This window comes from Entelurus aequoreus, linkage group LG11, assembly GCF_033978785.1.
Source record: "Entelurus aequoreus isolate RoL-2023_Sb linkage group LG11, RoL_Eaeq_v1.1, whole genome shotgun sequence".
Lineage (NCBI taxonomy): Eukaryota > Metazoa > Chordata > Actinopteri > Syngnathiformes > Syngnathidae > Entelurus > Entelurus aequoreus.
In genome coordinates, this window is record NC_084741.1 from 60,094,068 (window position 1) to 60,116,567 (window position 22,500).

The 22,500-nt window shown below is 37.7% G+C and overlaps 3 protein-coding genes across 7 annotated transcripts in view; 2 read left to right on the forward strand and 1 right to left on the reverse strand.

Moving 5' to 3' along the window:
* The window catches only part of LOC133660305 (dendritic cell-specific transmembrane protein), a 9,293-nt gene extending 5,810 nt beyond the window's left edge, over positions 1-3,483 (forward strand). Inside the window, exons 2-3 of the mRNA XM_062063690.1 lie at positions 1,674-2,009; positions 2,084-3,483. Of these exons, the coding sequence (XP_061919674.1) occupies positions 1,674-2,009; positions 2,084-2,134 (387 nt within the window). The 3' untranslated portion in view covers positions 2,135-3,483. The remainder of the gene's footprint in view (positions 1-1,673; positions 2,010-2,083) is intronic.
* Positions 1-22,500, forward strand: part of zfpm2a (zinc finger protein, FOG family member 2a) — a 515,248-nt gene that overhangs the window by 18,378 nt on the left and 474,370 nt on the right. The window lies entirely within an intron of this gene.
* Positions 5,777-22,500, reverse strand: part of dpys (dihydropyrimidinase) — a 17,733-nt gene continuing 1,009 nt past the window's right edge. For all 4 annotated transcript variants that reach the window (XM_062063687.1, XM_062063688.1, XM_062063686.1 and 1 more), the window contains 8 exons: positions 21,130-21,288; positions 19,005-19,184; positions 18,571-18,760; positions 18,302-18,458; positions 17,991-18,132; positions 13,469-13,611; positions 8,807-9,014; positions 5,777-6,117 (listed from right to left, as the gene is read on the reverse strand). In XM_062063687.1, the coding sequence (XP_061919671.1) occupies positions 6,058-6,117; positions 8,807-9,014; positions 13,469-13,611; positions 17,991-18,132; positions 18,302-18,458; positions 18,571-18,760; positions 19,005-19,184; positions 21,130-21,288 (1,239 nt within the window). In that variant the 3' untranslated portion in view covers positions 5,777-6,057. The remainder of the gene's footprint in view (positions 6,118-8,806; positions 9,015-13,468; positions 13,612-17,990; positions 18,133-18,301; positions 18,459-18,570; positions 18,761-19,004; positions 19,185-21,129; positions 21,289-22,500) is intronic.

Consider the following 22,500-nt stretch of genomic DNA (forward strand, 5'->3'; position numbering starts at 1 on the left):
TACATATGTACGAAATAAACCACATGATGTTAGTGCACCAGTCGAGGAAAACTATCAAACTACATAAATAACATACTGTAATTTGATTTTGATATGTTTTTATTTTGATAGATTGAAAATTAACACCATTGAGTTGACTGATGAACATTATCACATAATTTATTCAGAAAATATAAATAATGACAAAGTATATATACTATTAACCGCAACATCCATCCATTTTCTACCGCTTGTCCCTTTCGGGATCGCGGGGGGTGCTGGAGCCTATCTCAGCTGTATCCGGGCGGAAGGCAGAGTAAAACGTTAATTGTAAAAAAAAAAAAACCTGATTTGTACAATTTCAGAATGTTCTTGTTTTATTTTTAAACAAAGAAAACAATCTGAAGATGTCTTTATTTTTAAGTTATCGTGCCGTGATTTTACCAATACAGCCCACTTGGGAGTAGATTTTTCTCCATGTGGCCCCTGATCTAAAATGAGTTTGACACCCCTGTTATAGAAGATATGCTAATAATATATCCCCTGTAAGAAAACAAAGCCATTAAAAAAGGTAAACAGACACCAAAACAAATTCATTAAATGTGTTTTATTTAGACCATAAAGTCAGCCAGCAGCTATAACATCATAAAGTAACATAGATGCATAGACCAGAATTTTTTTATGATAGTCCAAATATGTGGACACACACATTGATCGAAGATTCTCTCTGCATTGTTTGTCTTTGCAGTGCGAAAGCCTGCTTTTTCACAGCTATTTGTTCATAACTGTGCCAGTTTGCGCATACTTTTCAAACATGCTATAAATAGACTCAAAACTGCAGCCGCGAAACAGTTTCAGCTTTGATAAATCACATTGCGAGTGATACATAGTTATATTTGCATCACTTCCTCTCATTATTGTGGCCTTTCTGATAATCAACATATATTGTACATATACATGGAGACAGACACTTATCCCTTTCGGGGTCGCTGGTGCCTATCTCAGCTGCATTTGGGCGGTAGGCAGGGTACACCCTGGACATATTATGCTCATTTAAGAGACACAGTCCTCTGCGCACGAGCTTAGTAGACCAGTTCCGCATGCTCTATTAAGTTTAAACGTTCCAATACTCTCAACATTTAGTAGATCAGGCCCCAAGTTTATGTTATCCCAGCAGGCACAAGACATTGATACAACGTTGATTATACATACATATCCTTTAAAACTGATTTGAAACAACGTTGAAAAATAGTTGTATTTGTACATTGAGACAACGTTGGATCCATGTTGTTGGTTGGGAAATGACCAAATTTCAATGGTCAAATCAACGTCACAACCCAACATTGATTAAACATAGTCAAAAAGCATGTTGTTTCAACGTTAGGTTTGATTTGCTCAACGTCAGGACCTAATTCAACAAGTTGTCAACGATGTTTCAATGTCTTGTACCTACTCAAATGTGCTAAATTCTCGGTGTGGTTATTCTACCCGTTATTTTTTTGACACCGCGAGTTAGTCTGCTGTTGTTTAAGCAAGTTTGCGACAATCGGGAAGTGTCTCAGTCAATTTCCTTTACTACTTGGGGTCGTTAAAATAAAAACGTTAAAACATTATAATTATTTATGAAATAGCACAACATATACAAATCAGTGCAACAATATAAGTATTCAAGTATGACCTGTTTTTCATTTTAGGGGGTGGCAACTCTAATTGGCATACAGTTGAGTGAAGAGAATCACCTGAAAGACTTCTCTTATTCCGTGACGCTGTTTGAGAAGCAGTGTCTCCCCAGTCCCAAACCTCTGCTCTACAGCTCGGTGGTTCCGCTGGCCGCCATATTGCTGATCTTGTTATTTATGGCCCCACTGGCAGCCAAGGCGGTCCAGTTCAGGCTCCTGGTGTTTGAGAAATTCTACTCCAACGCAGCAGAAGAGAGGATAAAGTTCCTGCATGCCAAAATTCTGAGGAAACGGTTAAAAAGGAGGAGGGCGAAAGCGAAGAGTAGCCCTTTTACTTCACTCATCAGTAAGGTATGAGTCACATGATCACCATTGTGGGCATAAATAGGTTGGATGGTGAATCAGTTTTTCTGTTTCTTTCACAGCCACATTTCTGGTGTCCGTTGTTTTTCCCAGAAGAGGACAATGTTGTGTGAGGAAACTTGTCCTCACAAAGGATCCATTACCGGTGCTGCTCAGAAGATTTCCATGTTGTACTCTGGTGACTCATTTTAAAACCTGATGTGCAATAATAAAATCAGCTACTGACATATTTTAAGTCTATTTGAAATTCGACATCATCATGTTGAAGCTGGTACACTTGCTCAAAGCTTTAAACAAGTATTTATATCCTAACTGATTTTTGAGAAGATTACATGTCTATTGTGTTTTGTACAGTACTTAAACATAAAAAAGATCAACATCCAAAAGTTGTAAGTATTTTTGGACAAGTAAATACGTATCTCTAACTTCAGGCTACCAACAGTAGTCTGATTGTATTTGTCCCAGGGATGTTACTGTAGTCAGAAAGTATTAACTGCCATTCAGGTGTTGACTGTGCCAAACGTTTCTCTTGATGAGCCTTCGGAATTGTTTGCCTGTAAGTATTGTATGCCTATTATACATTTTAGTTTTCTATTTAATTATCTTATTTGTTAATGTTTCAGAATCGCCATGTAAAATCCCCGATGCTAATCGCTATGGGATTGACTATATGATTTAGCATCGAGCTAGCACAATTATTGAAATTGATTTTATCTTATGTCAAAAATATTTTTGTATTTGACTTGTTATAATTGACACCCTTTATTTATCTAATTTAACAGAGCTTCAAAGTAAACATACAATGGAACTCATCTGCATTCTGTGTTTGATAGATTATATAGATACTTTATAATCACTGATATCGGAAAAATTTATTATTGATCGTTGGCGGCAAATTATTTTGCTACAGCAAAGGCATGTTCAGATAGGAGTGACGTGAATTATATTTATATAGCGCTTTTTCTCCAGAGACTCCAAGCGCTTCACATATTGACATCACATGGACAAAGATAAGACCTTCTGGAGGAAAGTTCTGTGGTCAGATGACACAAAAATGTAGCTGTTTGGCCACAATACCCAGCAATATGTTTGGAAGAGAAAAGGTGAGGCCTTTAATCCCAGGAACACCATCCTACCATCAAGCATGGTGGTGGTGGTATTATGCTCTGGGCCTCTTTTGCTGCCAATGCAACTGGTGCTTTAAATGGGACAAGGAAAAAGGAGGATTACCTCCAAATTCTTCAGGACAACCTAAAATCATCAACCCCGGAAGTTGGATCTTGGGCGCAGTTGGGTGTTCCAACAGGACAATGACCCCAAACACACGTCAAAAGTGGTAAAGGAATGGCTAAATCAGGCTAGAATTAAGGTTTTAGAATGGCTTTCCCAAAGTCCTGACTTAAACGTGTGGACAATGCTGAAGAAACAAGTCTGTGTCAGAAAAGCAACATATTTAGCTGAACTGCATCAATGTTGTCAAGAGGAGTGGTCAAAAATTGAAACAGAAGCTTGTGGATGGCTACCAAAAGCGCCTTATTGCAGTGAAACTTGCCAAGGGACATGTAACCAAATATTTACATTGCTGTATGTATACTTTTGACCCAGCAGATTTAGTCATATTTTCAGTAGACCCATAATAAATTCATAAAAGAACCAAACTTCATGAATGTTTTTTGTGACCAACAAGTATGTGCTCCAATCACTCTATCACAAAAAAATAAGAGTTGTAGAAAGAATTGGAAACTCAAGACAGCCATGACATTGTTATTTACAAGTGTATGTAAACTTTTGATCGTGACTGTATGTACATGTGATTTTTTTATTTTTAATACATTTGCAAAAAATTCTAAAAAATACTTTTTCCCATTGTCATTATGGGGTATTGTGTGTAGAATTTTGGGGACAAAAATTAATGTGTTCCATTTTGAAATAATGCTGTAACATAGCAAAATGTGAAAAATGTAGATGCACTGTATGTAGACAATTGAGAGATATTATATACAAGAACATAATAGGGATAAAAATAACAAATATTGTGAAATTCACAGAGCACGCTTTAATAAGCCAAAATGAGGAAGCGTTGCGTTCGGGTGTATGCTTCCATGTGTGCATGGACAAGAAGGGCGCTTACATAATCCAAGACAGATGTCCCTTCCATGTGCAGTGAGCAGCACAGCGTTTCTTCCACTTCCATGGTCTATACACATTGGCATACAGGTGTTACACAGCACAGGGATGCTTACAGCCTTTCATTGTAGGTATGAGTGATATTTGACGTTCATAGAACCATTATGTCACGATTTTACCTTAAATCTGTTCTAAAGTATCGTTTGTTTCTTTTTTGTTTGGTACACTTTGTTGAATTATGTTTATTTTGAGTCTTAAACTACCCTTAGATTTGGTGGTGTTGCAATTCTAAAGCAAATTGTGTATAATTGTGAGTGTGAATTATATTTATATAGCGCTTTTCTCTAGTGACTCAAAGCGCTTTTACATAGTGCAACCCAATATCTAAGTTACATTTAAACCAATGTGGGTGGCACTGGGAGCAGGTGGGTAAAGTGTCTTGCCCAAGGACAAAACTGTAGTGACTAGGATGGCGGAAGCGGGGATTGAACTCGGAACCCTCAAGTTGCTGGCACGGCCACTCCACCAATCGAGCCATACCGCCCGGTTGTCAAATCTATTCATTGGTTAGCAGACTCCTTCCTGGTTCATAAGTACACTTGGTATTGATATTAGTTTGTATTGAACATGCATACAATTACAATATAGTGCATGACATATTTCCAGTTTCTCATTACAACATGTCCCAAAAGCAGTAGGAAGAATCAAGAGTTTATTTAATTCTACCCCTTTTCAATTGCATAGCAATTGCTAACACACAGTTGTTTATTCACTTCTTACCCAGTTCCAGGCCAGCTCTCTGATGCCATACCATTTTAATTTGTTAATTAAGATGTTTTTGATTAATTGTCAAATACTTTTGTTAGATCCATAAACATTGCACACTGTTTACCATCAATTGTATTGGTAATTTTCCTCCGATATTTCGATTGTCATCGATGTTGAGAGGTTAGCTCTGTATCCGTATTGATTGTCCGCGAGCGTTGCAGTTTGATTTAGAATTTGTCCAATATATTGGGTTACATTTTTTCAATGATTATGAAAAATTGTGGAATTAGGGAAAAAGGTCTGTAGTTTGTAAACTGCTGTTTGTCTCCTGTTTTATAAATCGGTACATTTTTTGGTAATTTCATTTTGTACTATGACAGATTGACTGCTGTGAAAAGGTCATCAAAACAACAAAGCTAAGACTTCTGCAAATCATATTACGTGTTTGAACTGTACTTTGCGTGGCATCTTCCTATCCACGGTCAACAGTAAGAGGAAGGAAGCGGTACAGCTGAAAAAAGAGCGGGCCTTGTGAGTCACACGCCGTCACTGACCCGTGAGGCAACTTAATAAGCTCACATTATGTCTCGACTGGCCCTGCGGCAGAAAACCGCGCCAGCATGGCCGCCCGACAGCAAGCTCCCACATGATGTTCCCCGACAGCCGCAGACCTATGTGCCATTTATGGGCATGGTGGGTATGATAATGTGCCATGCTGCCGAAAATGCAAATGCACAGTCATGGTGGGTCAACAAAAGTCTCATTACTGTTACACAAGTCAGTCTATTTAAGGTGTGTTCCTTCAAAAGGTGGTTGGGATAACACAGCAGTGCACTTTATTAGGAATGAAGCAGCACCCGTCCCTATTTGTCATGTTTATTTTAAACAGATACACAATACAGTTACAAATATTTGTGTTGGTAAATATAAAAGCAGACTTTGGCGAGATATAGCAACGTCACCACATGACGTTAACATTGATCTCATGTTTGCTGCATATGATAATTTACATGACAATAGCCTGTATAAATGGCTTGTAGGAATACCTCGATAAAATGTAGACACGTGAGAGCGGCGACTTGTTCATGCACGTGCACATGCTGGAGATTCAAAGCGGCTTTCATGTAGCAGGCTCACTTGTTCACAGAGAAATGACTTTTCCTTTATATGGCTGTCTGATCACAGCTGTAGGTTGGCCCACCTGCAGGTCAAAGCAAACAGAAAGGTTGAGTTCTGTGTAATCCAAAACAACTCAGAGGACAGACCGAAGGCAATGTGGTCCTCAGATTGTGGACAGTGGGTATTAGAGCTGGGAATCTTTGGGCACCTCACGATTTGATTATGATTACAATTCAGGAGCTATGATTCCAATAAAAATTGATTATTGATGCATCTTTAATTTATGTATATTGATGCAGTTTTACATGTATTTTTTTCCCCACTAAATAGGCGTTGATCACTTGCAACTTTTAATAATAGGGCTGCATTTGTAATAAGAAACAGTTAAACTAATTCCCATCACATTTTTTAATTAATGGAAATGTGTGCAAAACTGGAATATAAGTGCCCTATTATAAAGGAGCTAGTCGGATCTCTCGGTGACGTGGCACGATGCAGTCAGCCAAACTTTAAAACCGTCTGCATTTCTTTATTTACAAAAATCGATTATTGATAATTGACATTTACTAATTGATTTTATTATCGCCCAAGTCCGAATTGTGATGCATCTAAAAATTTATTTTATCCCCCACCTCTAGTGGATATGTGGTTTGTACAATATTGTTTTGGTTGCACTACAGCTCGAAGGTGGGCCTGACAAACACATTTGTTCTGAAAACGTACATGCACACAATACATCTGTGACATTTACTGTTGAATCGTTTGCAGGATTTGTTTGACAAATAATTGTGTTTGAGGCTTTTAAAACAATAAAACTGAATGAAAACCAATTTGTGGGCAGCTAATTCTACAATAAATACAATTATGAAACAGAAAATATTAACACAGATATAGGATACAGAAATGTGTGTGTAGGTTAATGTACTGTGTGATAACCTCTATAAGCTTTATCTCATTGGCACAAATTAGTGTGATATCTTACAATAAATCTAATTCATAACAAATTTTATTTTTAGATTAAGTAAGCTAATTTATAATCAAGCTGCTAGCTGAAAATTGTCCACGAGGTCACACCTTGGACACCCCGAGTTTACAGAATTTATTTTTAGTACCACCTTGAACAACGTAAATTACTTTATTTTTGGTAAATAAATGATTACCTGAAATGCAGCATTTCAATAATTGCCGGACTGTAAGCCGCTACTTTTTTCCTCATGCAATTGTTCACATTAAATGAAACACACACACACAATTATTCAGTCAGCCATTTAGTGTGTTATGGACTCACCCTCATTGTGGAAAACAAACAAAGAAATAATCCAAAGAGGTTCATTAAGTCTTCAAAAATTATGGAATTGGTTATTCTTAAAGCCAGACCTGTATGTTTTATTTCCGTACCTGACACATGGCTACAACTGTTGCCTTCCTCAGAGGTTCTCACGTGATGTTGCTGTGACGTACACTACCGTTCAAAAGTTTGGGGTCACATTGAAATGTCCTTATTTTTGAAGGAAAAGCACTGTACTTTTCAATGAAGATAACTTTAAACAAGTCTTAACTTTAAAGAAATACACTCTATACATTGCTAATGTGGTAAATGACTATTCTAGCTGCAAATGTCTGGTTTTTGGTGCAATATCTACATAGGTGTATAGAGGCCCATTTCCAGCAACTATCACTCCAGTGTTCTAATGGTACAATGTGTTTGCTCATTGGCTCAGAAGGCTAATTGATGATTAGAAAACCCTTGTGCAATCCTGTTCACACATCTGAAAACAGTTTAGCTCGTTACAGAAGCTACAAAACTGACCTTCCTTTGAGCAGATTGAGTTTCTGGAGCATCACATTTGTGGGGTCAATTAAACGCTCAAAATGGCCAGAAAAAGAGAACTTTCATCTGCAACTCGACAGTCTATTCTTGTTCTTAGAAATGAAGGCTATTCCACAAAATTGTTTGGGTGACCCCAAACTTTTGAACGGTAGTGTATATGGTCAGCTGATTTAAACTGAAGAGGTCGGACTGCAGATGGCACTGTCAGCCTGCTAGTACAAGCAGGAAAATGGCGCCAAAAATAGTTTGAATCAGCTGACCAGATATGTCAATATGTCACAGCAACATCACGTGACAACCTCTAAAGAAAGCAACAGTTGTAGCCAAAACCATCAGGTACGGAAATAAACACACAGGTCTGGCTATAAGAATAACAAATTGCAAAACAAATTTATATGACAGACCACCAAAGGCGAGGACGATTGACCCGGCCATCGCAAAAGGAAACAACCACTGCACTGAACGGATATTCACCAGCACTGCGGGACCTGAAGGGCTGGATTGCTGTTCGCCGAAGAGGGGAAGAGCGAAGACCATGCTCAATGACCTCTCTGGTAGGTTGTGCCATGTTACAGGCACTGTCTACTGATAAATGTGTGAATGAACATGAGCGCCTGTGCAAATACTGTATTTCAATGTGTAAACCTGTGGCTTATAGACTTGTGCGGCCAATATATGTAAAAGATCAAATATGTCCAAATATTAGGTGGATATGGCTTATACTTATTGCGCTCTATAGCCTAGATATTACGGTAATAGCCCCAACTTGTAGCCCCGTCCCTTGGCATGGCTACCTCAAATTCATATGTCGCCACATTGTACTACAACACATTACTGTGACTTTCTTGATTGCTTACACTCTTTGAGACCACCGCTACATACTTCACTGCTACTAACCAGGTGTTCTCGAATAGTTTTCTTCGAGCAAATCTTAACTGACCTGGTCCCTCTGATTCACTCGTTGATAGACGAAGTCAGAGAACGGTTCTCTGTGGATGAATCTGCCCCATCCGGGCGTTGCCTTCAGGTTGCCGTCCTCGTACACCACTTTGCCCCTGCAGATGGTGATCACGGCCACACCGTGACACTCCATGCCCTCAAAGATGTTGTAGTCCACAGCCTGGTGGTGTGTCTTGGCTGAAATCCTCCTGTTATGACAGAGATCCAAGCACAGGTCTGTACAGAGCCACAAAAACAATCCTGCGTCCACCATATTTACATTTACATGTTGATTTTTTTAAATCTGAGCAGTTCCAGCTGCTATAATTGTGTTACAGCCAAACCTGTAAGTGTGGATAGGAATGTAGGCCATGACTGTGACAGCCAAGACAAAAAGATGAGCTTGAACAAGAAAAATTTTGGATTTGTTTACAGCAACGCACCGCAGAGTTTATTCTTAGAAACACTTGAAGCATGTCACTGGTTAATCTCAGTCTGCCTGGGATTGTTAAGGATTTTAACTCACTTCAGAGATATGCATGTGCATATTCTCATTAATCTGGGTCAATGTATTTTTAGGGCATTGCATCAATCGCAGTTGCCTCAGATTCTAAAGTAGAGTATTTATTCTCTACAAATGGTTTCGCTCTATGTTGTTGCAAAACTATTTCACTTTTGTCTTTTTGCACAAAAATGACTATTTACCTTTCGAATAGAGGTGTCTTATCTAAGTCTGTGAGCATGAACTGATGAAGCCTCTTCGCATGAGTCAAACCGGTTTGTCTTCTGAGACAGTAAGAACAGTCCAGTTGCAATCGATTGAATGCTCTGAGAATCACTTGAGAGAAGTCGTGTACATTAATTATTTACTTAAATAAATAACGTTTAAGTCAGCATACTGTTTGCATGGCCTCTTTTGGATTAATCCTACTGATGGAAAAGATTATCTTCATATTTTGGGGGTGTAAGACAGTGGTCCCCAACCACCGGGCCACGGCCCGGTACCGGTCCGTGGATCGATTGGCCGCACAAGAAAAAAAATATATATATATATAAATTTTTATTTTTATTTTTTATTAAATCAACATAAAAAACACAAGATACACTTACAATTAGTGCAGCAACCCAAAAAAATCCCTCCCCCATTTACACTAATTCGCACAAAAGGGTTGTTTCTTTCCGTTAATATTTATGGTTCCTACATTATATATCAATATAGATCAATACAGTCTGCAGGGATACAGTCCGTAAGCACACATGATTGTATTTTTTTATGACAAAAAAAAATGTTTCCGTGGGACAAATTTTCAAGGGTTGACCGGTCCGCAGTTACAAAAAGGTTGGGGACCACTGGTGTAAGACATTTTGAGCCTTTTGAGCCTTACAGTATCTCGAAAAAAAACCCATCAAAATACATTGTTCAATGCATGAGAAGTCCTACATAGATTGGCATGTAAATAGCAAAGATATTTTGATGGATTGATGATGTAATATCAGAATCAGCTTTATTCGCTAAGTATGTTTAACACAAGGAAGGAATAAGACTGGGTAGACTGTGCTGTCTTTGTTCAAAACAAGAGACAAAGAAAAAGTAATAATCATAAACAGTGATTTTTGCAGTTTTTTGGCTTCATATCCACCTTGTCCAGTGAGTTTTAACGGTAGAGGAATAATACCTGCACCTTTTTGAAGAGGCTAACGTTAGCATCAAGCTAGGTGAAGTTTGGCGTGGACATCCTCTGATTTTATATACATATATTATTAATGGTATATGCTGGTCTCTGAGTATTCGCTTTTAGTGTAACCCATTGATATTAAAGAAGTACCAATATTAAGCCATCAGGAAATGTCATAATAAATCTACCTTTTGGGATTGTCTTCTGTTTAAAAAAATGCCAATCCCAGCACAAGTGGTCTTTTCAAACACTTGTCCATGTCATGGAAGGCACACGGACAGTCGCGTGTGGTTTGTGGTGCACTCTTGTTTATGTAACCTCAAACACTGTTCTACTTTGTTCTACTTGCCAGAGAATCTGGGCTGAGTCCCTCAGGGAGTTCGCTAAGCACTGATGTGAATTTAAGAACTTATTCTGACCCAGTGCAACTTCCTGTCAGTCAATATAACAGTTATTACTGCAGTTCCGTTTTTTGTAAAATACATCTGAAATCCGTTTATCTGTCCATCCATCCATCCATCCATCCAGCTATCTATGTATCTTGCTAGCTATCTACTGACATACTGTTTGCTTTCAAGCGTAAATGTCTCGTGTTTAATTGCTGCAATGAATTCATCTGTAAAACTGCCTAATTAATTGCTTTTTGTGGAAGCGTTGCTCCATAACATCCGGCACCAGAGGCTACAAAGAGTTGCATAACTAGAGAAAGCTCAGTCAATGGCCTCGTGGATCATAAATAGCCTGCTTGGATGATGACGATGCAACTTGTTTGTATTGGTGCATATACAATGGATCAGTGATTCTTAAACTGTGATAAGTGTACCTCTAGTGGCAGAGCCGTGTATAGAGAGAGTATGGACAATTCGGTTTCAGAGATGGTCCTAAACATGGTGCCCTATAGTCATGTGAGGGGTTTTTGACCAATCCGAGAGAGTATGGCCAGACAATCTCTCAAATGATTAGTCAAAAGCCCCTCAGGGCGCCATGTCCATGACCAACTCTGAAACCGAGTTGTCCATACTCTCTCTCTCTGCCACTATTGGTAAGCGGGCTCCATTTAGTGGTACTTCAAAGAATCACAGAATTAAATATTCAATCGATCATTAATCAATCAAAGGTTATTCAAACAGTGTTACTGTTCGAACTGTGTGTAATGTGGCCACAGATATTATTTAAACCCGTTAAATAAAACCTCTGCCTTGTTTTTAATAAATACTTAGGCCTACTACGCTACTGTATTTTAATGTTGGTCATTATGGTGGTACTTGGAGAGCCAAGTTTTTTCTGAGGTGGTACTTGGTAAAAGAGGTTTGAGAACACACACTTATATATGTGTGTGTATATATATATATATGTATGTATGTGTATATATATATATAATATACATATGTGTGTGTGTGTATGTATATATATATATATATATATATATATATATATATATATATATATATATATATATATATATATATACACACACTACCGTTCAAAAGTTTGGGGTCACATTGAAATGTCCTTATTTTTGAAGGAAAAGCACTGTACTTTTCAATGAAGATAACTTTAAACTAGTCTTAACTTTAAAGAAATACACTCTATACATTGCTAATGTGGTAAATGACTATTCTAGCTGCAAATGTCTGGTTTTTGTTGCAATATCTACATAGGTGTATAGAGGCCCATTTCCAGCAACTATCACTCCAGTGTTCTAATGGTACAATGTGTTTGCTCATTGGCTCAGAAGGCTAATTGATGATTAGAAAACGCTTGTGCAATCATGTTCACACATTTGAAAACATTTTAGCTCGTTACAGAAGCTACAAAACTGACCTTCCTTTGAGCAGATTGAGTTTGTGGAGCATCACATTTGTGGGGTCAATTAAACGCTCAAAATGGCCAGAAAAAGAGAACTTTCCTCTGAAACTCGACAGTCTATTCTTGTTCTTAGAAATGAAGGCTATTCCACAAAATTGTTTGGGTGACCCCAAACTTTTGAACGGTAGTGTATAATATATACATATGCGTGTGCAAATGTGTATGTGTGTGTTCTCAAACTTCTTTTACTAAGTACCACCTCAGAAAAAACTTGGCTCTCCAAGTAGCACCGTAATGACCAACATTAAATTACAGTAGCAGTATGTCTATATGTATACTATGTACAGTATGTATGTATGTATATATATATATATATATATATATATATACATATATATATATATATATATATATATATATATATATATATATATATATACATCTAGCTAGCTTTGAGGCGCTATACAAGTATAACCCATTTACCATTATATTATGCATAAGATATATTGTAGATCAACCATAGTTATTTTAGTGCGCAATATGTAGTTTAATGTATAAAAAAGTGTATTTTGTCGAACTACTTAGCCTCATATTGAAACATGTTTATATAAATCAAGGGGTGTTGAACTCATTGCAGTTATGGCTGCGCTCCAAGTGAATATACAGCATATGAATATAAATGTATAATCGCGTCATGACATTACACAATTGCCTATGAATTTCATAATAAAACTTTTTTACGATACAATTTGATGTATAACTTGCTTGTCAAGCAGATATTTATGTATTTATTTTATTTGAACAAAAAAAATGAAATATAAGATATTATTTAAAAAAATAAAAATGTTGCATCGTTATACAACACAACATTTTAAAGATAGCAATTGCATGTAGCACATGCATTTTTATTTTGTCAAGATGGAAAGAACAAATACAGGATTTTATTTCCAGGCGTTTGCAGACCATATAAAATGATGTGGCGGGCCAAATCTGCCCCCCGGCCTTGGAGTTTGACACTAAAAGATAAGCCATATGATTCTTTATATACAGTATGGCCTATGAATATTCATTAAAACATGAAAATCTATGTATACGTTTTATAATGTACTTTGTAGTTTAGGCTGAACTGAGATGACATTTTCTCCGCAAGTGCTGAATGGCTCGGGCAGTTTCCTCACCTCGACAACTTGGGATCCCAAATAACCACGTCAGCATCCGAGTTCTTGGCGATTCGGCCTTTCTGCGGGTAGAAGTTGAAGATTTTTGCTGCGTTGCTGCTGGTGACGGCTACGAATCGATTCTCATCCATTTTACCACTATGCTGGGAAGATGGAAATGCACAAATAAGCCTGTTTTAGTGAGAGAGCTCAGCTGATGGCACAATGCACAATTAGCAGACTTGGCCAGACGTGAGGCAACGAGAGATTTGAAAGCACTACGCAGTAAATCTGTGCTGAGAAAAAGCACAGCCATCACTTTTGCATTTGCATCAGTGATTGCCACCATTTCTGTTACTGTATATACTGTAGGAGGATAGGATAGAACATCTATTATTTATGTACCGCTAATTTAATAATACAAATAAATACACATGTAAGGCTATAGAGGATGCTGACATCATTTTTCATACATTTCAATATGCAACTAAATGACTGCAAGTATGTATTGGAGTTTTATGAAATTATTAACCCAAAGACAAAAACACCAAATTTGCCAAGTTGCGTAGTGACTTAGTGGTTTGCAATTCGACCTCACAGTCAACAGAAAAGTGTTTGAATCTCTTAGAACAGTGGCTTTCTAAATTTTTTCACCAAGTACCACCTCAGAAAACACTTGGCTCTATAGTATATCTATAGTACCACCATAATGACCAACATTAAAATACAGTAGCATGGTAAGCCTAAGTATTCATTAAAAACATGCCAGAGGTTGTATTTAACAGGTGTATTTAATAGTTTTGGCCAATGTAACATAACACACAATGCACAAAAATCAACAGTGATACTCCATATACAGTATATTATACGGACTTCTGTGGCGTACCACTAGATGAAGGACACGTTCCACAATTTGACAATCACTGCCTTAATTTGCATGTTCCCCCTGTGTGAGTGCGTGGGTTTCCCCCGTCTTGCTCCAAAATCACCCGTGTTTGGTTAATTAGAGACTAAATTGTCCGTAAATGTAAATACAGCTGGGATAGACTCCAGGTTATGTGCGACCTTTGTGAGGACAAGGGGTATAGAAAATGGATGGATGGACTTTCCAGTATGTTGCAATCGATTGCTTACTTTTTTTTGACACTATTTTATTTTAGTGAAAGTGTACTTGATAAATGGAGTTGGAATCCAGAGAGGCTAATGAGGTAAAATATTATTATAATCATAACAATTTTAGAAAAACTACAAAGGGCAAAAGGGACCTTTGATCCACCAGTCAACACTGCAGCTGAACGAATATTCAACTACATGACCCAGGAAAGATGATGGAGTAAAAACATGCATGTTAGGTTCATCAGAGAATCTAAACTCGCAAGCAGTCCAGGGTCTACACCGCCATTTTTTAATTTATTTGATAAAACAATGTATTGTTGTAGTGGTAATAACATATTATACATTGTTAGGGAAGTGATTCATATAGCCTCATTCCTGGATGAATCTCACATGAGAGGAAGGTGGGGCAAAATCATTTTGCAATGCAGTCTGCTGAAAATGATGGAAAGTGGTCGAAGTTGGAATTGTCACAAAACACATTTTAAGATAGTCAACACTCTACTTCCATCCGGTGGCTAAAGTCGATAGTGCGCCCCCACAATTCATCACGTTTCATGTGTCAAGTAAACCAGGACAAATCGGGCCATATGAATATCCTTCCTACTGTAACTATTCACAATCTGTTTGCTGTCAGCAAATATTACACTTTCCAGCCTTGGGATTATAACTCATGTTTTGCTGGAAGTAAGTACAAGTTTTTGATTGATGATAAGAAATACATTGAGTGTGATGGTGCATAAGACACTTTGTTTACTTTATTCCATACATTATACTCCTCGGGTATTTCATTTATTTATACAGTTGGCGTTGGTGGAAAAAAAATGAGTGTGATAAACTAATCATGGTTCTCAGAATATTCTGGAAAAAAAGGACTCTGCATTAAACATGGGGGTCTTTGTTCTGACTGTTGTTGTCCACGAGGGGATGTAACAAGCCTTGTTTTGGAGGCCCCTCTTAATGATTTGGGTCAAAATGTAACGTTAATATGCATTTATTTGCGGATGATACTGTTATTTAATTTATGGATCATCTCTTGCTCAGGCCATTGAATCCCAGCAGAACGCTTTTGACAGAATTCAATTCTAAAGTTAAATATAGTTCTTAATGCTGACAAGTTAATGTTTTCAAACTTTAAGAAGTTGCCCCAAACTATTTCAGCAGTGTCTTGATAGATCCAATATTATTATGTTTGATGACTCCCTCACTTTTTAAACCACACAGAAAAACCTGTGAAGAAACTTTAACTTTAATCTTCCATAATAAATTGAGTTTTTCTTTTGACGTAAAAAAGCGCCTTGTTCCTGCAATTTTTTATTTTTATCTTTAATATTTCATCACACTCTTACGCCTTACGATCAAACAATCAGCTGTTGCTCTCTGTGCCTTTCACTCAAATAGAGCTTTGTCTACTCAGCTTTTTTTTTACTGGGAACATGCTGCAAAAAGACTGGAAATTGACTAAGCTTTTATCCCAAAATGCTTTTAAATCCAGACTGAGAGCATTAATTACTGCTCCAATAATACACGTATGTGCTTTCTCATGTAACTGTATTGTTGTTTCTTTGTTTGTTGCAACTATTTGTGAAACTTTGCAGTGTCTTGGCCACAACTCCCTTAAAAAAGAGATTTTTTTAATCTCAATGGGATTTTTTTTAGTTAAATGAAAGCTAAATAAAATAAAATAGAATACAGTATGGGCCTGATTTACTAAGATCTAAATACCTCACACTAAACAGTGTGTGCAATCTATAAAATAGCGTGTACTCTTAGTGCGCATGTTGCATGTGATTTACTAAGATTAGCTATGTTTCCATGCACTAAGTTAGTCTGATTTCTCAAATAGTTTGTTTTTTGTATTTTCATAGCTACATGTGATGTCCCAGTATCCCTGCACACTCTCTAATGTGACTATTGATCAGACGCTGTGTGCCTCCCGTAAACTGGTGGGGCAATTATTTCCTTTTAGCGCGGTTTAATGTATTGGTTTTCCAGTTGATCGATGACGTCACACACAAACAAGGCATCTGCGGCTCCATACAAGTCAACATCCTAGCTCTGTTGTATGTGATGTCCGCTGTAATATTGGCACGTATTACAAATATTAAGTTTCTAATGGCCATGCTGATGTTAAATAGCAGACCGCATCAAGAAATTATCTTATATTGCGCCACGAACATGACACTATTACCAGGTATGTCTCGGAGTTTACACGTCCTTTTCAGTCGTAGTAAATAAAACGCAAAATAGTGCTTACAAAAAGGTGATAGGTGTTGATACATCACACGTGCTGTAAAAAAATTTGCAGCTTTTCCTCCAAGTAGTGTAGCCGTTTTTCTGATTAGCATATATTAGTGACGCTAAATCAGTTGCACTCTTATTCTGCTGACTTAAAGGAGAACTGCACTTTGTTGGAATTTTGCCTTTCGTTCACAATCATTATGAAAAACTTGATGACGGATGTATTTTTTTTTTTAATGCATCCTAAAAATTAAAAAAATGCGATCAAATGTCCACTTACAATAGAGCCTATGGGAGCTGCTCTAATTTGCCTATAAAGCCCTTAAAAAAATGTGATTTACCAAGACTCACTACGATTCCATGCACTAAATTAGACACCTCCATTAAGGTTTTATAAACTTGATGTAAGTATATATGTAATGTAGTAACAGACACATTTATAATAACATTTCATATTTACGTATTTTGCTCATTTTAAGTATGCGCGGCGCATTAATTTAAAAAACGCTTTACAACATTTGCTTTATTTTTTAACAACATCCCTGATTATTACTCACTGCAGACTTCATGAGAGCCAACAAACATAATAAACATCACTTACTGTGCAAGTTCTGCTATCATTAGGATGCCGACTGCTAGGCTGTTCAGATATTTCCATTTACAGGAAGAATGACTCATAATCCTTGCGAAAAACATGTGGGTGTAACCAAGCGTCTTTTCGTGTCGTTCTCGCCCTTTGAGTCTAAATTGGCTGTCAAAGTGTACCAACTTCTCAGAATACATCCTTGTTCTTCTACTATCCAGATGAGAGGCATGATTTATAATCTAGAATAAAGCTTGAAGAGCAAGGAAATGATAAAGCAGCTGATCATTCGATCATGTCAACAATGACATTGGCACGCAAGCTTGTGATCACGGCGCCACTATAAATAGTTTGTCTACATTTGCTCTTATTATAACAATATCACTAATACTTGGTTAATATTCAAGTCAGGAAATGTAAATGGAGTATCGTTGGCGCTCTTTGGGTGTTTTTTTTATTGGGTTTTAGGGGCTGATTAGAGGACCTCCCCCAGGCTCCACTGTAAGCTGACTTTTATTGACGTTTATTTACAAGTTAGAATGCATTTTAAAAACCTGCAAACCATCATGCCCTGTATGTGTGTGTAAATGTGTGATTGTGACATACCACTCCCTTCTCCCAAATGACAGACATCCTGTCTTCCACGCCGTTTACGCCGTTCGGGATCTTGGTGAAGTCGTCTTTTCCGAGAGCCTTCTGGCAGACGGAGAATGTGCAGTTGTCGGTCCCCGTCACACTGAGATCGTCACTGATTTAGTGGACAAATGTACGAATGAATGACAGAATAGGTGTTCATAATGAAACCACTAACAATACCAAATACTGAATGAGGTTATTGTGAATCCAAGCATGTCACACTGCCATGCCATCCTCTCCTTCACGTTGACACATCTTCTACTCTCTTATGCTCCACATACTTGGCCAGCAAGTCCATAAGGTACCCAGGGGTGCTGGGGTCAGGTCTAAGTGGGGGACCCATGACAAAGGAAGCAGCATGGGCCCAGTCCTTATGCCAGTAGTGAGTCCCATCCGTACCGAGTCCAGCTGCAATAGGCTCCCCAAACACCACTCGCCCTATTAAGAGATGAAAAAAAACACTTATAGTAAACTTCATCATACTGTTTTTTGGACTTATTCTAGTATGACTCAACTAAACGACAAACGTTTGTATGCGTCTCTCACCCACCATTTCTGCGTGCATCGGACACCACTTTGGCAGCAGATTTGCTCATGACATGGACTACATAAAGAGGGCAATTGACAGCACTGGCAATGGTGATGGCTCTCTGGGTGGCCTCTGCCTCCACCTCCTCCGGCCGACACAGTTCGTGACCCTCAGGCCCTGTGATGCCCATCGACAGCATCTTCTTGGCCCCCTGATGAGTCCCAATGGAGGACAGAAAGGGATAAATATTACAATGGCTGTGGTTAAATTAAACCATCAAACACCTTATGTAAAACAGATGAAATATTATTAATGGGAAAATAATATTTTTGACCAAAAAACATGCACTTCTATAAAGCCTTGAAACAGAAGCCACTATTATATATTTTAAAGATCTGCTGCCTCCTAGTGGTCTTTTACCAGTTTACTGTTGCCTGTACTTAAATCCCACCAACCTCAGCAATGAGGTCTCCATTCTCAGCATGGACTTGAGCAATAGCTCCAATGGTCTTACACCGGGAGAAGGCTGCGTAGAGCTCAGAGTCTTGCAGCATTAACATGTCTTTATAGGCCATAAACATCTTGAAAGAATTCACTCCCCTCTCTTTGGCCAGAATCTCCATTTCGTTCTTGACCTGAGTAGCAAAAATATAGGAACACAGGAAAGGATATTAAAACACATGTTTTATCAGCATGGACACTGTTTTTTAAAGCAAACTTAGGAGTTAAATTTCTTCAAATAAAAATGCCAATATTTACTGTAAATGTGTTTTTTAAACACACTTCTCATTTCAAAGCATTAACATTATTCTTACATACTGTAGGGAAATAATGAACAACAATACTGTTCTGTGCAAAAGTCACTATTATATTCTTTTTATAAAGGTATAAGGAAAGAATGCGAAAAGATGCCTTCCCTACTTCCTGGTTCATGGAGGTTGGCGAACACACAGGATTTTTGGGTCAGTTCCATAATGCTAAAATTACTTTATTCAGATGAAAATACGCCCAAATATAATGCCCGTGTCAAACTCAAACTGGGGGGCCACATCTGACCCACCAACTCCTTTTATGTGGCCCCAAAAAATCTGGTAATGTTTGTCAATAAGGCATTTTGAGAGAGAAAAATACACACTGCATGCAACTTCAGTTCTTCTTAACTCAATACTATTTGCTGCAATGAGCTATTCCAAGCATTTTATTATGTATTAAATATTTACTTGTCACCTTGACTTCTGATTGGAAAGCAATGTTTCCATCAGTTTGTTGGTATGAAATATGATTGTAGTTTCCTAATGAAGCCTTAGCTTGACGCTCCTCTACTTTCTCCTGCTCCCGCTTGCTGCGGCAACAACAACAACAAAAACTCCATACGCTCATCTTCGTTTTGTGTATCGTTTACTTGTGAACTTAATTATTCCAAAATGTCAAACAATAACGAGGTGGGAAAAAACTGTGGTAACACTTTAGTATGGGGAACATCTATCCATCCATCCATTTTCTACCGCTTGTCCCTTTTGGGGTCGCAGGGGGTGCTGGAGCCTATCTCAGCTGCAATATTGACCATTAATCAGTTGCTTATTAACATGCAAATTAGTAACACATTTGCTCTTAATTAGTTATTATTAAGTACTTATTTATGCCTTATTAAGTACGCAATGTCTTATTCTGCATGGCCTTATTATACAACCAGTAAGCCATTAACTAAGAGTCTTAGTTAGTCTTAACTCTAACCCTAACCCCAACCGTAACCTGTTAATAAGCAACTCATTAATGGTGATTATGTTCCCCATACTAAAGTGTTACCAAAAATGTATAGCAAAATAAAGTGAGTGCGTTACAGTAAGAAAGATTAAGAAAAAGTAAGAGTAAGGTCAAAAAATCGTGTGGCTCGATTCCACCATACCTGACTGCCATAACCCATAATACACTGTCCAAACCTAATTACCACACAGATCCTTCCGCCATAAATGCAATCAGTTATATATTCTTCACTGTATTAAAGCAGTATAAGTAGTATGTCATCAAATTATTCACACAAATGTAATAATTACAAATAAAGTGTGCATTATATTACTCTAAGCATGCAATATATATACATGTTCGTGTTATTCAAATAAAGTAAATAGTTCCCTTTTGGCTGAATAAACACAAAGCACCTTCCATTAAATGTAAATGAACTTAAATAGCATTTAGGTTCTTACAATGATAATCAAGTGAAAATTGTGTAATATGTGGCGATTATACATGTATATGGTTTTACAGTTACAAGTGGCCCATTGAGGGCAGCCCTAAAGCAATGTGGCCCACAACAAAAATTAGTTTGGCAACCCATTGTACCGCTACAAATTTTATTAGAAAATAAATGTATTTTTGCATTAATGCTATTGGAACTTTACTTTATGTGAACTCTAGCATAAAAAAGGCAAAATTGCCAACATGTTTATATATTTGTGGCAAATGGAAATGGACAATACTCAAAGTAACATACAAATATGTTACTAAATGTAGTTTGGTATAATGGAGTTATACCAAACTACATCTTATAATGCGTAGTGTTGTGTGGCGACATCTCTTCACCTGGTCATTCCACCACGTGACAGCCACATGCAGCGAGTAGTCACAGCACACTTTGCTGTCCGCTGTCTCGCGCCAACGATCGTAGGCCTCCAGTAGAGACTTGCCTTTGTGTGGGATGACAAAGTCCATGATCATGGTGGTGCCCCCTGCCAGGGCAGCCTGAAGAAACACACATAGGTCGGTAGTAGAAGATTAACCGGTCAGAGATTTTGACACACCAGCATGTTGACGACTGACAGAGCGTGGGCTGAAGAATGTTGCGTTCGACAACTATTTACTATTCAGTGTGGATGATTACCATGTCGGTACATACATTTTTGTTCTGTGAAAACCACATCATTGTGATGGTTTCATTTTGTAACACTGACTTCAGATCAGAGGTTGTGTAACGGCACTGAACAAAAGTTCCAGCATCATCACCTGGCCCAATGCAGATGTGCGATTCATCACTGAATATGACTTTCATCCAGTCATCCATGTTCACGGCTTTCATTTAGCTTTTCTGTATTTAAATCCCATTTCCTTTAGGCGGTTTCTGTTCAGTCCCAGACGGTGACTCCAGTTTATGCTCATTTGTTTCGCTGTGCCATTTCTGTTTTCAAGACATATTGCTTTAAGTTTTCTGTCTTGTTTTGTCTTGTTCTGGCAGTATGCTTGCCTTTCACATCCTTCCCATGTTGTTTAATAATAATAATAATAATGGATTAGATTTTATATTGCGCTTTTGTATTATTAGATACTCAAAGCGCTCACAGAGAAGTGGGACCCCATCATTCATTCACACCTGGTGGTGGTAAGCTACATTTGTAGCCACAGCTGCCCTGGGGTAGACTGTTTGTACTTGGTTCATATTTTAGACACCGCTGACTAAAACAATCAACATATTTTGCAACATTGCTTGATGTTTGAAGAAGTTTAGTAATCCTCAAGTTTCAATTGACATGTCATGATTTATGTCAATTCACATAGTGCAACAGCTCTCCAAGGTGTGAACACTCATTTTTAACTGTAGACTAATGAACAGATTTAGGCTTAGCTTTGGAAAGATTTACAGGCTGATTCCATAAATTTTGCACTATGCTTGATCTGGAAATGAAACTGTTATGGACTACCACCATTTATTTTCTTGATTTTTTTTAGTGTTTCCTAAAGCCAGAGAGTTGTCATTTGAAAATGACTATAGTTTTCTGTTATCTGTTTTTTTTTGTACAAAATTAAACGACTGAATGAACATCCTCCAAGTCTGGGGATCATTTTATCCTAAAAGGGTTATACAACTGTGAAACAAGTTAATACAACAATAAAACTAGAGGTGGCATAAAACTTTCAAATTGCAATTGAATTCTGTGGATGTTAACAAATTTGGCAGAT